Source organism: Typopeltis vanoorti, chromosome 11, assembly GCF_054136105.1.
Source record: "Typopeltis vanoorti isolate ZY-2024b chromosome 11, IOZ_Tvanoo_1.0, whole genome shotgun sequence".
NCBI lineage: Eukaryota > Metazoa > Arthropoda > Arachnida > Uropygi > Thelyphonidae > Typopeltis > Typopeltis vanoorti.
In genome coordinates this window covers 105,670,750-105,688,223 of record NC_143559.1, presented here as the reverse complement: position 1 = coordinate 105,688,223, position 17,474 = coordinate 105,670,750, and the positions used below count along the sequence as shown (strand labels likewise).

General features: G+C 36.4%; 1 protein-coding gene across 1 annotated transcript in view; it reads left to right on the top strand.

The window, feature by feature from the left end:
- Positions 1–17,474, top strand: part of LOC150101906 (aminomethyltransferase, mitochondrial) — a 77,741-nt gene that overhangs the window by 17,338 nt on the left and 42,929 nt on the right. The window contains exon 3 of the mRNA XM_090400955.1: positions 7,964–8,109. Coding sequence (XP_090257081.1) covers positions 7,964–8,109 — 146 coding nt within the window. The remainder of the gene's footprint in view (positions 1–7,963; positions 8,110–17,474) is intronic.

Genomic DNA, 17,474 nt, shown 5'->3' with positions numbered 1-17,474 from the left:
GACGATTTCTCTAGATGTTACAATTCTTCTCTCCAGTTCATCATAGCATTATGAAAGGTACTTCTAATTCTGGACTGTTTCTTTGCAGTCTACAATCAGTTATATATTCAGCAAGTAATTGAGCAACATCTTGTTGTTTTAATACAGCAAAATTGGTGACCTAATCAATAATTTAACATAAGTGTTTGTTATATTAAAAGCTAAGATGCTGGATTATTACAGTTCTAATTATAATTTAATTTAATTTTAAACATTATTTTTAAGAATTAATTAAATTTATTAAATAAGAGCACATTAAATTTAATAACTATCGTAAATCTAGCCTTTCCATTATGCCTTGAATACTCTACATAGAATTGACTGGAAATAATTTACCTGTTGTTTACATCACATCAAGGCATTGTATGAGCGTAAATTTAAAGAGACCTGCTGCGAATTCTCATCAACCACCACAATATTAATGGTAGTCTAAAAAATCCCAAGAATGTGGATGGTACATATTCTACCCACGTATTACCTTTTGGTCTAAGAGTTATTATTATTATTCCGGTCAACTCCAAGGAGTCGACAGATTTCGAGGGAGGCCCTAACATCATGTCAAGAACAACTATTCCACATTCACACAGTATCTATCATACCTTGCCTTGAACTCATTCACAGTCGTAGCACCCACCACAGACTGGCAGCTTATTCCACCCATTCATCACTCTCCAAGTAAAAAACCTAGCTCTAACACCCTTGTTAACCACATTCTTGCCCAGCTTCCATGCATGGCCCCTAGTCCTCCCACCACTAGTGCTATTTTCAAAAATATCTTCTGGATTAATCTTATAGTAACCCTTCAGTAATTTGAATGTCTCAATCATATCACCCCTTTTCTGCCTATCGACCAATTTTTGCAACCCACAAATCTTCAACCTATTCTCATACGGTTCATTCCACAGACCTGCTATCATCTTGGTCACTCGTCTCTAGATCCTCTCCACTTCCTCCCCATCACGAAGAAACCCTGGCGCCCATAACTGGGCACAGTAGTCCAAACTGGGTCTTATCAAGGCTCGATACAGAGCAACAATAACTTGTTTGTCTCTGCATGTTAAAGTATTTTTCAGAAACCAAGTGATTTGATAAGCTGATTTAGCCACTTTTGCAATGTGCCCCCTAAACTTCAATTCCCTATCCACCAACACTCCCAAATCCCTGGCCTCATCAATCTCCTGGAGTACGGTTCCACCAATGTGATATACTGCTGCTATTCTTTTCACCCCAAAATGCATAACCTTACACTTTGCCACATTAAATTGACATCCATTTTTTCTAGCCCAGTCCTCCAAACTATCCAAATCATCCTGTAAAATTTTGACATCCTGTGCACTCATAATTGCTCTACCCAACTTTGCATCATCAGCAAACAAGTGAACACTTCTTCTCGGATCCTTTCCTATATCATTGATGAACAACTTGAAAAGTAGTGGTCCAAGAACGGAGCCCTGCGGCACACCACTAGTCACAAGCCGTCTTTTAGACTCAACTCCTGAATAAACCACTCTCTGGTATCTTTCCATCAACCACCCTCCTATCCATCTCACCAACCCTATATCCATCCCCATCTGCTCCAGTTTACTGATTAATGTTCCATGTGGTATCCTGTCAAAGGCCTTTGCAAGGTCCAGTAGAATCACTGTAAACCCATTACCCATACCCACTTCAGCCGTCACTGTCTTATAAAGCGTGAGCAAGTTACTGAGGCATGATCTACCCTTCACAAAATCATGTTGTCCCCCATACAATATCCCATTTTCATCTATCCAATCCTGTATTCTTTTCTTGACTAATTTCTCTAAGACCTTGACAACAATTCCTGAAATGCTAATCGGTCAGTAATTTACAACAGCAGTCTTGGAACCACCTTTATGCAGTGGAACTATTTTCCCTTCTTTCCACCCCCACGGGACTAACCCAGACCCGAGACTCAAATTAAACAAAATGGTCAAGGGCACTGACAATTCTTTAGCTGCTTTAAGTACGACACGAGCTGGTATCCCATCCAATCCCACAGAAGTATTGACATTTAGGTTATGCAATAGACTACTCACATCCACTTCATTCACAATTCCCGTATAATCTACTGGTTCATTCATTTCTGCAATGTATATATTCTTGCAAAGTGCTCACTCAGTATCTCAACTATATCAACTGATTCAGTTACCTCCCTACCATCGGCATTCTTTAAAATCATTCTGCCATATACATTTTTCATTTTACTTGCAATATCGAAAAAACTGTTTAGGATTTTCTTTAGCCTGCATGGCCAATGTTCTTTCATAATCCTTTTTTTGCTTTTCTTAAACTTCTGGCCTGTGCTTTATACCGTTCATGTGCCTGCCGGTCACTTTTCTCCTTAAATTCCCTTCATAGTTGTTTCTTTTTTTGCAGCTGAAGCTTAATGATGTTATTCATCCATTTAACCCCTACTTGATTTATTATTTGGACTCTAGGTATACAGTCAGCCATTGCTTCATGCAAACACTTCTTAACTGCCTCCCATGCACTATCAACTTCTAGTCCTTGCAGTTGTACATGCCATGGCACTGAACTAATCAAACTCCTAAGCTTGTCATACTTTCCAGCCCGATAATTCCACATGTACCCTGTCTTAATTGAAAATTCCACACCTTTAGCCACCTCCCAAGTCAAGACCCGATGATCACTCTCACCAATTGGTGGCAATGTGGTCATATTTGTTACAGCCAAATCCTCAGATGTAATTACTAGGTCAAGCACTCTCTGACCCCTAGTATTTTCCATTACATGCTGTCGCAGATAGTTATCCCTTAATAACTGCATAAAATCCAATTCCTTCCTCCCGTGTGTCCTCTCCTCACTCCAATCAATACGACCATAGTTGAAATCTCCCATAATAATTACCCTCCTTCCACTCATATCTTCTGTTTGCTTGTGCATACTGTCTCCACCATGTTTTCCATCACCTGGTCTATAGCAGCACCCAATTGTATATTTTGTTCTGCTTGCCACAATCTCACATCAAACAGCCTCAAATGTGCTCTTTTCTCTATCCTGCAATTCAACTTCTATTCTCCTTGGCTGCAGCTCATCAGCTATCATCAACAATACTCCTCCCCCCATTTTATTCTCCCTGTCATTCCTGAACACACTATACAATCACATTCAATCCCACTAGCTATATCATCTACAGTTAGCCATGATTCACTAATGCCAATAACCTGTGGTCTGGAAGTGCCAACCATGGTCAAAAACTCTTCCTTCTTGTTCCTAATACTCCTAGCATTAGTGTACATGAATTTAAAACCCCCATTAGTCCCATCCCTACCTTGATGCCTTATATTAACTATCCCATTCCGATTTGTTGTCCTTATTTGCGCAGGTATATTATACTCATTCATACATTCAACTGCCTCCCTAAGGTCTGTTTATCTACTCCCCCCCCCCCCTTAATAAATCTAGTTTCCCTGATTTTTCACATCCGCCACATTCAGCAACACTTTCTCAAGTCTTCTTACACCGTAACCATTCAAATGCAAGCCATCCATCTTCTATAGATCCTTTCGCCCATCGAACTCACTCAACACGTTCACAAATTCCACACCACTCGTCATACATAACTCACACATAAAGTCATTTGCAATTATAGCTCTCCTTTTAAACATTTCGCTGTCATACAGCGGCAAAAGACTAATCATCCTAACTCTCTCACTCTTTTCTTTTGCTACCTCAAACAATTCATTCAGGTCTTCTATCATTTCAATTTTATCTCCTTTCAAATCATTCGTACCTGCCACAACAATCATTTCTTTCACCCTTTCCTTTTGCTCTCTAATAGACTCAGTTACATCCTTTACGGTCGCACCAGGTTGGTACGATTTTGTCAAATCCTCTACTAACACACCTCGTACTAACGAGTCTCCATACAGCACTCTCTCCTTCATTTTGTTTACGTTCACACTCATACGCTTATTTTTCCTATCATACTTTTTATTATTGGCTGGTAAACTCAGTCGACTTTTGTTCATACGCTCTAGCTGCCGCTTTGCCATTTGTATCGCTCCGCTCAATAACGCGATCTCACTCGTTGCATCTATCTCATCTTTTTTATTCTCTGTAAAAACATTTATTTGCTCTGAATTAATACCATCATTCACACTGTCTACATTCTCGCCCTCACAGTTCTCTGGTACAACCTCACCATTTCTTGTCATGTCACTGTTTTCTTCATTCTGAAGTTTGACAAAAATATCACACTCACTACCTGAAATACACTTTAATTCCTCATTCTCCTTACATTTTCTACACACATTCACTCCTTTATTATCATCTAACCATACTCCGACCGCACTCCGTAAAGCATACATTTTGCAGATAGTACACTGAATCATCTCCTTTATATTACCGTTATTGAATAAAGATGGCGAACCATCATTACTGTCCGCCATTTTCCTTCATACAGGAGCCATACTCAACGTATTTTATCAAATTATAAAATGAAACACCAAAAACACACAAACAGATGCACTAAGATACGCAAGGCAAACAAAACTACGTAATATTTAAGTAAATTTATCAATGATAACTTAAAATAACACTTATCTTATCAGGAGATTTCGACAAACACAAACGTCTACGAATCCCTCTAGTGGCCAAAAATAAGAGTTAATTATAATTAGAATTATAATAATCTAGAATCTCAGCTTGAATATAACAAACACTTGTTAAATTATTGATTAGGTCACCAATTTTGCTGTATTGAAAGTATTTATAAGAATTTTTTCTCTGATGATGTTATAAATAGGATATACCTTTAATGTAGTTTTTTTTCTCACCAGAGGTCAGGCCAGTAGAATAACAGTTGATCAAATCACTGTCACTTTGGCATACTGCTTGAAATGTAATATAGCTTGTCTTTGTGTGTATATATATGGGTGTGTGTGTGTGCTTCAGATGATGACCTTAATACGAAGGTCAAAATGTCGGGGAAATTAATCATTCCTAGCATGGTTGTGGTTTGCGTAATTTACCGAAATGAAGGATAGATTTCTAATTTGTATTAAGTTAACATCTATTCAGAGATAAGTAATGCCTTGAGCAAATGAAAAAAAAATTCATTTTTTGGCTACTGTGTAAAGGTGATATTGGAGATGATATTTGTAATATATTTATTCATAGAGAGATTTGGGTGTTGTGAAAAGTAAAACTGGTTCTTTTTTGCAGTTCTTTTTTTATTAGAATTGAAATTAACAAAGTTATTAGAACTCCATTGAAGAGTGAGTGAGTGGCTTAAAGATCAGAATTTAGGCTTGTAGAAATTGATATTCTTAAAGTTTTAGCGATTTGTATAGTACATGTCATGTCAAATGCCAAAAAGTGCAGTGTGCACACTCATCAGTAAAAACTGTATTGCAATTAATTGGAGAAGATTATAGATATATATAGAAGGAAGAGAATAGGTAGAACAGAGACTTCTGGAACACCAGCATTAAATGCAAAGTTGGAGGATAAAGATTCATCCACTGTCACATGTAATGAGCATCCAGACAGAGAAAAATGGCAATTCATAAATAAAAATTAGAAAATAAGCTGTATGATGGAAACTTACTTAATTAGGCCTTTGTGCCAAACCCAATCAACCAAATGACCCTGGTGTTCATATCCCTTATTTTGGTCAAACAAATAAATCTATTGAATTACGAATGGAGAAACACAAGAGAGACATCTCTTACAAAAGAACACATGCCAGTGCCTTGTCATGTTCTTTTCTCGAACAATCCTGATGATGAACACCAGGGTCATTCAGTCTGCTGGGATAGATCCGAAAACATCTTTCATTGCCATGATGAGTTTGAAAGAAAAATTGTGGAGTCCGTAGAAATCGTCCTTAATTGTGAACATTTAAATACCAATTTGAGCTACAACATCCCTGATAGCCACTCTGCTGTTGTTCGGTGTTGGCGTTCGCGAGAGTCTGCAAGCACGCACTCGACAAACAATGCCACGTTTGTAAGAATGACTAAAATGTAAATATGTTTTTTCATGTCAATTATGTAGTGCATTTTCCTGTGCTTTACAGTTTTAAACTTCAGTGTTTTTATTACTGTTTCCTATTCTCAGAAGACACCTGAAGAAGGCTGTCAAAAGCCGAAACTAGTTGTGTTTTTATTTCAATAAAGCCTTACTATTATTCTCGGTTTTAGTCATTAAATCTTTTTATTAAAATGTATGTATGTATATGTGTGTTGAGGAACATTGACTCAGTTGTTTTGATTCATTTGTATAAAGAGAATTGAATGACTGAAACCGAGAATATTTCTCTGGACTCCACAATTTTTCTTTCAAACTCATCATGGCAACGAAAGATGTTTTGGATCTATCCCAGCAGACTGAATGACCCTGCTGTTCATCATCCGGATTGTTCGAGAAAAGAACATGACTAGACAAGGCATTGCCGTATGTTCTTTTGTAAGGGATGTCTCTCCTATGCTCCTCTGTATGTAATTCAATAGATTTATTTGTTTGACCAAAATAAGGGATATTACAGTCACACCATATCTTGTACATGCCAGGATATTTCAGATTATGATGATGAGGCTTCAGATGGCTTACTAGAGAGCAGATTTTTGGAAGTGTAGTAAATAGTCCTGATGTTGTATTTCTTAAGAACTAGCTAATTTTTGGGTACTGAACTGATGTATGGGATAGAGATATTATCCTTAATATTGGTTATTTCTTCAGTGCGGTGGCTAGGAGGATCTAGAAGGAATTTTTTACCGGTTCTATCAGAATATCCATTTTGTCTAAAGACATATGAGAGGTAATTAATTTCTTTTTGTAGTTCATCCGGGTCATTTAGAAGAGAGCGTGCTCAATATCCTAGGGTAGAAATAGTTTCAAATTTTTTGTGGAGGAAAATGATGGGACTGACTATGAAGATATCTATTAGTGTGTGTAGGTTTTCTATACATTGAAATTCTAAATTTTCCAGAGCAGCGGGACAGTTTTATATCCAGGAAAGGTAGGGAATTGTCATATTCAAGTTCAGCTGTGAATTTTATATTAGGATGTTGATTATTGAGATGATCCAGAAAATCCATGAGAGAATTGTGGCCGTGGCTCCAAATAATAAAAATGTCATCCACATAACATTTCCAAAGTTTAGGTTTAAATGAGAAGGATGATATAGCTTTTGCTTCAAAATCCTCTAAATAAATGTTTGCAAGAATAGGGACAGAAAGGATTGCCCATCGCTAGACCTTGGTTTTGTTTGTAGATGGTGTCTTGATATCGAAAGTAACCATACTTAATGCAATGGGTCAGTAAAGAAACTTTTTTTTTGGATAATTTGTCTTTTAGTAATATCAGTACTTCTTCCATAGGGACATTTGTAAATAAGGAAACTATGTCAAAACTAGCTACAATGTCATTCTCGTTGATAGTTATATCCTTAATGTGTGATACAAAGTCCATGGTGGTGTTGTTGATGAAAGACGAAGACTTGTTAGAAAAACATTTGAGATATTTAGCAAGATGTTTAGAAAGTTTGTAAGTTGGAGAATCAATACCTTCCACAATTGGACAAAGAGGAATGTTTTCCTTGTGGATTTTAGGAACTCCAGTAATATAATTATATCTCTGATGTTTTTTAGGCTTTTATAGCCTGTCGTTCAGCTGAAGAAATGTTATCTGTTGGAGGTTTTGCATTATTAATAATGAATATGGATTCAATACGTAGAAGTTGAGCATCTTCTTTTTAGCATCATAATCTTCATTCCTACCTACTCAAGATGCAGCCTAAACTATTTTAGTAATTAGTATTATGACTAACCTGCAGTATTTGATACTACTTTATAAACTAGCATAAGACAAGCAGTAGCTTGTTAGAGTACTGAAGACTTGAGAATAAATTCTTTGTTACATTAGTTTTCAATTATAGGATTAAAAGATAATCAGGGAACACTTACTCTTTACACCAATGAGAAAGGAGGAATCATAGATGACCTCATTGTAACCAAAACAAGTGACTATCTATATGTAGTTTCCAATGCAGGCTGTATAGAGAATGATATTGCACATATTCAGGTTAGTGGTTTTGTGTAACACATGAAAGTTTAAGAAAATTAATTATGTAGTACAGCTATTTCATAGTTTTAAGTGCAGTAAAAACCTGTGATACACAAGATTACATGAAACTTCTTTAAAAAAAAGAAGCTTAGCTATATTGGATGCTTATTATAATCTTAAGGGATCATTAAAAATAAAAACAGATCATGATAGTCCATAACACTAGAAATGCTGCTCAATCATAATAGAACTCTTTGTTATCAATATGAAGTGAAAATAAATTGGAAACTATAATAAGTCTTAATTTTCATCTCATTAGGAGAAGAGAAAAAAAATAATACATCATCAACTCTTGCTATTGAAAACACTATTTTATAGAAACCACACACTCTTCAAAAATCCTGGCCAAAATTCACTATAGCAACCTGTCCACTTTAACAAAGTATTCCTTTGGTCCCTATCAGTATGCTATAGTAAGAGTTGATTGTAGGTGGTGACCTTGTTATTAAACTAAGTTCATTCCTTAAATTTTGTTAACTTAAAGTTGCTATTACAAGATGTATATGCAGGAGGTTTTGTGTAATTAATACTTAGAAAATGTGATATAACTGGATACTTACATTTAGGATATCAGTGTTGAAATTCATATATCCCACCTCCATCCATCCATTGGACATCATCAGATAATGTCTATTCACCTAGTTGCTTGGTGATGTGCCACACCAGTCCTTGCCGGGTAGTCCTATTGTATGCTTTTCTAGAGGCTTTAACTCTCTCTCTCTGAAGATCAGCCACTGCAAATACACCATCCATCCATCTCATTGATGATAGACCCCTTTCTCTTTTTTACCAGGAACTTTACCTTCAATTTCTGAGAAGTCCTCCTTCCATTCTTTCAATGTGTCCAAGGTAGTTCAACTTTCTTCTATCAGTATCCTTAAGGAACCTTAAATTTCTACCAATCCTTTCTAGCTCCCATCCATTTGTCCACCTTTCAGTATATGATATCCTCAACATCTTTCTGTAACATCACATCTCAAATGCAGCTATCCTTTTCCTATCAGAATTCTTGAGGATCCAAGTCTGACATCAGTAAGTTGCTGTTGGATAAGCAGCTATGTCCAGAATCTTCAACTTTGTTCCTGTGGAGATAGATCCATCCTTTCAGATTTTAGACAATCCAAAACTTTATTTTTCACATTAATAATAAATCCCAGGTATTTGAACATGCTGACTTCCTATAAATAATAAAAAAAACTATCTAAATTAAGTGGATATTAAATCCAACATCATTTCAAAGCCGAATACAGAAACTATAAAAGTTTCGTGCGGAGATTGACCAGAGAGCTAACGGGAATACAATGGCTACTACGAGTTACGCTCGCCGAACTTAATAGGAAAGCACGGCCGCTAAAAGCGTCCATATGTTGCCTTCTATTGGTTCATTATAAGGTTCCACTAGTCTGACAGCTGTTTCAAACTCAGTGGTTTTCGTCAGAGACTAGGCAGAAATCTAGAGAGCAAAAGCTCTCTTTGCTAAGGAACTCTAAGTGTTGGCAAAGTGTATTTTTCGTAAGTGGACTCTTGGTTGGTGCGAAAAGTATTTACTAAAATAAAGAGCCAAAAGGCTTCACTTCGGCAATGCAAAAATTATCTAAATTAAGTGGATATTAAATCCAATATCATTTCAAAGCCTAATACAGAAACTATAAACGTGCGGAGATTGACCAGAGAGCTAACAATTGAATTCAAACTTACGAGTTTATTAAAATATGATATTGTTATTTAAACGTTTTTTTTTTTTTTTTTTTGTGTGTGTGTGTGTGTGTGTTGTGAGTAAGACTTTTTTTTTAAATCTTTTTTCTCTCCTGAAATCTTGCTATAAAAGAAATTTATTTAAATTAAAATGCAAGCTTAATTTTTTAATTATATTTTTATGAGGCATTGGTGCTGTTTGTATCCAAACAAATGTCATGGAAAATTGTCAATTACAAGAAATTCCTTTGTACTTACATTATGGAAATAATTAAATTAGTTTAGAAACTTTATGAATTTTGCTTGTTTTGTGACAAAATTATGAAAAAGTACATTGTCACTATAAGACTATTACACTTTTTTTATATAATGTTCGTCAAGTAGTTAGTCAAAATTGTCAATTACAAGAAATTCCTTTGTACTTACATTATGGAAATAATTAAATTAGTTTAGAAACTTTATGAATTTTGCTTGTTTTGTGACAAAATTATGAAAAAGTACATTGTCACTATAAGACTATTACACTTCTTTTATATAATGTTCGTCAAGTAGCTTTATTTTATCGTCCTACATGTTTCGCCGATGTTTCTATCGGCATTTTCAGGGAATACAAAATTAGTAAGCTATATGAAGGTAACAGACTGGGTTATAACTGATGGTTCTAATTCATACAAAAAATTAGTATTGAACGAGGCAATGCGCGTGTCTCGGGAATGTGATTTATTCGTTATGGCTCATGATGTAATTGTCATGAAAGTTCATTTCTTTGATGTTTAATGATCTGATTAAAGCTTTCCAAATTTCTGGTAAGGTTAGACCTTGATTCTTGTTTAGGTTTTTCAGTTTTATGGGCGACTGTAGCTGCTTCCTTGAAGGTTCTTGAATGGTAGTTATCTTCTATATAGGGCATAAGGCTCTTATCCCACTCAATGTGAGGTTAGTAGAGGCAAAGTGGCAAGAAAGGCCTGAAATGTCTTGTCTGTTGTTTCTGACATATCCTGTGTGTTCCTTCTTTCTCGTTTCAAAGCTTCTAGAGGTCTGACCTACATAACTAATACCACATTAAAGAGAAAGAAAGAACACATAGGATATGTCAGACAAGACATTTCGGGCCTTTCTTGCCACTTTGCCTCTACTAACCATCACATTGAGTGGGATAAGAGCCTTATGCCCTATATAGAAGATAACTACCATTCAAGAACCTTCAAGGAAGCAGCTACAGTCGCCCGTAAAACTGAAAACCTAAACAAGAATCAAGGTCTAACCTTACCAGAAATTTGGAAAGCTTTAATCAGATCATTAAACATCAAAGAAATGAACTTTCATGACAATTACATCATGAGCCATAACGAATAAATCACGTTCCCGAGACACACACGCATTGCCTCGTTCAATACTGATTTTTTGTATGAATTAGAACCATCAGTTATAACCTAGTCTGTTACCTTCATATAGCTTACTAATTTTGTATTCCCTGAAGATGCCGATAGAAACATTGGCGAAACATGTAGGACAATAAAATAAAGCTACTTGATGAACATTATATATATAAAAAAAAAAAAAAAAAAAAAAAAAAGTGTAATAGTCTTATACATAATAGTTGAGAAAAAATTCCACACAGTACATTGTCACTGTTTCAAGTATTCGGTACACCACTGTTCCAGTAGTGTACCAAAGCAGACATTCTAGTACAGTATATCCAAGAATATGTGAATGTGATTAGTATCAGCTGTTTAAGAGAGAGAGAGAGAGAGATGAGAATGACAGGAGGAATTGTGACGTTTTCTTATTTCCAATATGTATGAAGGTCAAACAGAAATTGGGAGTTAGGAATAGAAAACCAAGAGGAAATCCTTGACGTTTATCAGTCATTAGTCCATATAGGATTTATTCATTCAAAACTGGAACAAACTTGATTGTTCTCCAGCTCATATAGAAATGGGCCCACTAAAAGTTTTATTTTTAAGTCACAAATGTGTTGTTGTTTTATTTACAATTTTCTTGACACACCCATCTTTCAGATGGATCAGTATCTTTTCCCATTTACACATAAAGCTAACACACACACACAGGAAGATTCTATGTAAACAATCACATCATCATCCAGCCCAACGGTATGGCATTTTAAAAACACTTACACACAGAGCCAGAGCCATTTGTTCTAATGATACAGTTCTGTCCACAGAACTCAAATATCTGTGCCATACTTTCTTGATCAATGGCTACAGTTCCTACAATATCGATACAATACTACTTAGCCACAAACACGTTCAAAGACATGTGTTCACAGTACGTTATTTATTTTCAGTGGTATTGATGACAACACAGAATGATAAGAAAATAATATTTATTAACTTATTTGCTGATATTTTGCTGGTATTATATCCATGATCATCAGAGCACAAAAACAGTTTGTCACAGTATGTAAAACAACAACGGTTTGGTATAACATTGGGACTAGTTTTAAATAATTGTAATGGACAACACAAGGTACTGAAGTTTTAATTACGTGCCATCTATGTTGGAAAAAGAGAGAGAAAAATATTAATTAGATCTTAAAATGACTGTTTCCTAGATTTTTTGTAATTTATGCAGCCATACTTGTTGAGGTTTGGAGTATGTTTTAGATCTGTTGATTCCAAAAACATTCTCTCTGACTTTTAATGACTTCTATGTTCACTTTTGTTTTCTTCCAATCTATCCTGTGTGAAATGGTATCCAAGACATGGTCTGCTAGACCGTACTTGCCATGACAATAGTGCCAGATGTATTTTTTATGTTCACCAAGGCAGATGTGAACAGTTCTTCCTGTCTATCCACTTAATCCCCACTTGGTTGTTTCCAAGTGGAGGTTAAGTGGATGAGTAGAGATATAAAGCAGGAGCTGCAAAAAAAAAAAAAAGAGAGAAAAAAAGAAAAGAAAACATTGTGGAAAGAATATAAAGAAAACAGTGATCGGCATACTCACAAAGTGCAAACAAGGAGGGTGAGAAAAATTATGAAAGAAAAATAAGCAAGCAGGCCAAGGGAAATCCAAAAATGCTTTTTTCGTTATATATCAAGTAACAAGACGGGTAACCAGTATATAAGCTTTTAACACCTATTTTTTATTAATATTTTTTATGAATTTTTCAATACTTATTTTCATATTCTTTTTTTTTTGTTTGTTTGTTTACATTTGTTTCTATACTCCTTTTACATTTTTTTTATATACTGAATTTTACACCATTTTTATATACTGAATTTTACACCATTTTTATACTGCTTATTTATTACTTTGTGTAATGGTGCAGTATGAATAGCTCCTCCTCCTCTTCATCATATTCTTGATATATACCCTCAAGGGGTGTACAGGATATGATAGTACTACATGAGAAATTTACACCATTACTAAATTCCTATTTACAAGTTTCCTCCAAATCAGTCTGTTACCTGTCAAGACTAATATTATCAGGTCTTATATTTCTGTCTTCTAAGGCACTTTTTACTGTATCAATCCACCTATATCTTGGTCTTACTCTAGGTCTTTTACCTGGCAGAAACCACTTGTTTTGCCAATCTTTCCTCTCCCATTCTGCTTAAGTGACCATACCACCTGAGATTAGCTCTGCTAACGCATTCCTGGATGCTGACAATGTCAAGTTCTTTCCTAATATCCTTGTTTTTAATATGATATTGCCATTCCTACCATCTGTTCACGCCTATAATCTTTCTCAGGACTCTCATATCTGCGGTCTCTAGTCTTTGGTCAAGTGTTTTACTTCTGACCCAGATCTCAGATTCATAAATTAAAACTAGTTTGAACACTGTCTTGTATACAGCTAATTTAGTGTTCCGACTAATTTCTCTTTTATTCAATTGACTTCCCACCATACCAGCTTTGCTGATTTTGTTGTCTATTCCATATTTAATTTACCATATTCGCTAAAAATTGTCCTAAGTAGCTGGAATGTTTTACTTGTTCTATGTTCTCCATTCACAATGCAGTTGATATTTTCAATGTTTCTGCCTATTTTCATTGTCTTTGTCTTGTTATTGATGATATCATACCAAATTTTTACAACAGTTATTCAATTTAGTCAGGAAACCTTGCAGACTTGTACTGGATTTATTTAAAATTATCGCATCATCTGCATAAAGTAAAGAGGTGAGATTAATATCTCCAATTTTGATATCAGGTTTAACCTCCCTACCTGCCAACGTGGATGAACTAGTGACACCAAATTGCACTTCTTATCAATGTTATTCAATGGATTTTAGAGCTTTGTATCCAGATTTATCTCGATGTCTATAGAAGTCATGGCCGGTTAGGGGAGTAATACTGCTTTCCTTTATAATGTGATCCATACAGATAATGAATAAGAGAGGGGATAATGTACATCCTTGTCTGACCCCAGATTTAACACCGAACCATTTAACTGCTGATTTACAACTCAAATAAAGACTAAGTATTGCTTAACATTGACACCATACAACTGTAGCATTTTGAATAGCTTTTCTCTTGGCACCTTGTCATATGCCTTTTGCAGGTCTACAAAACTTAAATACAGATTATTATTATTATTACAGGCAACTCCAGGGAGTCGACTGACTCGTCGAGGGAAGCCCTAACATCATGTCAAGAACAACTATTCGACATTCACACAATATCTATCATACCTCGCCTTGAACTCATTCACCACTCTCCAAGTAAAAAAAACCTAGCTCCAACACCCTTACTAACCACATTCTTGTCCAGCTTTGATGTATGGCCCCTGGTCCTCCCCGACCAGTCCTATTCTCAAAAATATCTTCTGAATTAATCTTATAGAAACCCTTCAGTAATTTGAATGTCTTAATCATATCACCCCTTTTCTGCCTATCAACCAATTTCTGCAACCCACAAATCTTCAACCTGTTCTCATAAGGTTCATTCCACAGACCTGCTATCATCTTGGTCACTCGTCTGTGGATCCTCTCCACCTCCTCCCCATCAAGAAAAAACCCTGGCACTCATATCTGGGCACAGTAGTCTAGATGGGGTCTTATCAAGGCCCCAGAGGAACAATAACTTGTTTGTCTCAGCTTGTTAAAGTATTTTTCAGCAATCAATTAATTTGATGAGCGGATTTAGCCATTTTTGCAATGTGACCCCTAAACTTCAATTCCCTATCCACCAACACTCCCAAATCCCTGGCCTTATCAATCTCCTAGAGTACAGTCCCACCAATGTGATATACTGCTGCTAATCTTTTCACCCCAAAATGCATAACCTTACATTTTTCCACATTAAATTGACATCCATTCTCTTTAGCCCAGTCCTCCAAATCATCCTGCAAAATTTTGACATCCTGTGCACTCACTATTGCTCTACCCAACTTTGCATCATCAGCAAACAAGTGAACACTTCCTCTTATATCCTTTCCTATATCGTTAATGAACAAATTGAAAAGTAGTGGTCCATGAACAGAACCCTGCAGTACACCACTAGTCACAGGCCGTCTTTTGGACTCTACTCCTGAATAAACCACTCTCTGATATCTCTCCATCAACCACCCTCCTATCCATCTCACCAACCCTATATCCATCCCAAAATGCTGCAGTTTGCTGATTAGAATTCCATGTGGTCTCCTGTCAAAGGCCTTAGCAAGGTCCAGTAGAATCACTGTAAACCCATTACCCATACCCACTTCAGCCATCACTGTGTTATAAAACGTGAGCAAGTTACTGAGGCATGATCTACCCGTCACAAAATCATGTTGTCCTCCATACAATATCCCATTTTCATCTATCCAATCCTGTATTCTTTTCTTGACTAATTTCTCTAAGACCTTGACAATGATTCCTGAAATGCTAATCGGTTGGTAATTTACAACAGCAGTCTTGGAACCTCCTTTATGCAGTGGAACTATTTTCTCTTCTTTCCAACCCCTCAGGACTAACCCAGACCCGAGACTCAAATTAAACAAAATGGTCAAGGGCACTGACAATTCTTTAGCTGCTTTACGTACGACACGAGCTGGTATCCCATCCAATCCCACAGAAGTATTGACATTTAGGTTTTGTGATAGACTATTCACCTCCACTTCATTCACCACAGTTCCTGTATAATCTATTGGTTCATTCCTTCCTGCAATGTCACCACCTGGATGATATACTCTTGCAAAGTGCTCGTTCAGTAATTCAACTATATCAACTGATTCGGTTGCCTCTCTAACATCGGCATTCTTTAAAATCATTCTGCCATATACGTTTTTTCTTTTACTTGCAACATGTCGAAAAAACTGTTTGGGATTCTCTTTAGCCTGCATGGCTAATGTTCTTTCATAATCCGTTTTTGCTTTTTTACCACACTCGTTACCCTTCTGGCCTGCGCTTTATACTGTTCATGTGCCTGCAGGTCACCTTTCTCCTTAAATTCCCTTCATAGTTGTTTCTTTTTTTGCAGGTCAAGCTTAATGATGTTATTCATCCATTTAATCCCTACTTGATTTATTATTCAGACTCTAGGTATACAGTCAGCCATTGCCTTCTGCAAACACTTCTTAACTGCCTCCCATGCACTATCAACATCTAGCTCTTGCAGTTTTATATGCCGTGGCACTGAACTAATCAAACTCCTAAGCTTGTCATACTTACCAGCCTGATAATTCCACATGTACCCTGTCTTAATCGAAAATTCCACACCTTTAGCCACCTCCCAGGTCAAGACCTTATGATCACTCTCACCAGTAGTTGGCAACATCGTCATATTCATTACAGTCAAATTCTCAGATGCTATTACCAGGTCAAGCACTCTCAAACTCCTAGTATTTTCCATTACATGCTGTTACAGATAGTTATCCCTTAATAACCGCATAAAATCCAATTCCTTCCTCCCATGTATCCTCTCCTCCTTCCGATCAATGTTACCATAGTTGAAATTTCCCATAATAATTACCCTCCTTCCACTCATTTCTTCTATTTGGTTATGCATACTATCTCCACCATGTTTTCCATCACCTGGTCTATAGCAGCACTCAACTGTATATTTTGTTCTGCTAGTTTCACACCAAATGGCCTCAAATGTGCTCTTTTCTCTATCCTGCAGTTCCACTTCTATTCTCCTTGGTTACTGATGATAGCTCATCAGCTATCATCAGTAACACTCCTTCCCCCATTTTATTCTCCCTGTCACTCCTGAACACACCAAACCCATCACATTCAATCCCACTAGCTATATCGTCTTCTGTCAGCCATGTTTAACTAATGCAAATAACCTGTGACCTGGAAGTGCCAACCAAGGCCAAAAATACTTCCTTCTTGTTCCTAATACTTCTGTCATTAGTATAGATGAATTGCAGAAGCCCATTTGTCCCATCCTTATTTTGATGCCTTATACTAACTATCCCATTCTGATTTGTTGTCTTTCGTACTAGCTCGGGCATATTACACACATTCATACACTCAACTGTCTCCCTAAAGTCTGCATATTCACTCCCCTTCCCGCCCCCCCCCCCTAATAACTCGAGTGTCCCTGATTCTGCACATCCACTACATTCAACACCTTACAAGTCAAGTCTCTATACACCATATCCATTCAAATGTAAACCATCCATCTTATATAAATCCTTTCGCCCATTGAACTCACTCGACACATCCACAAATTC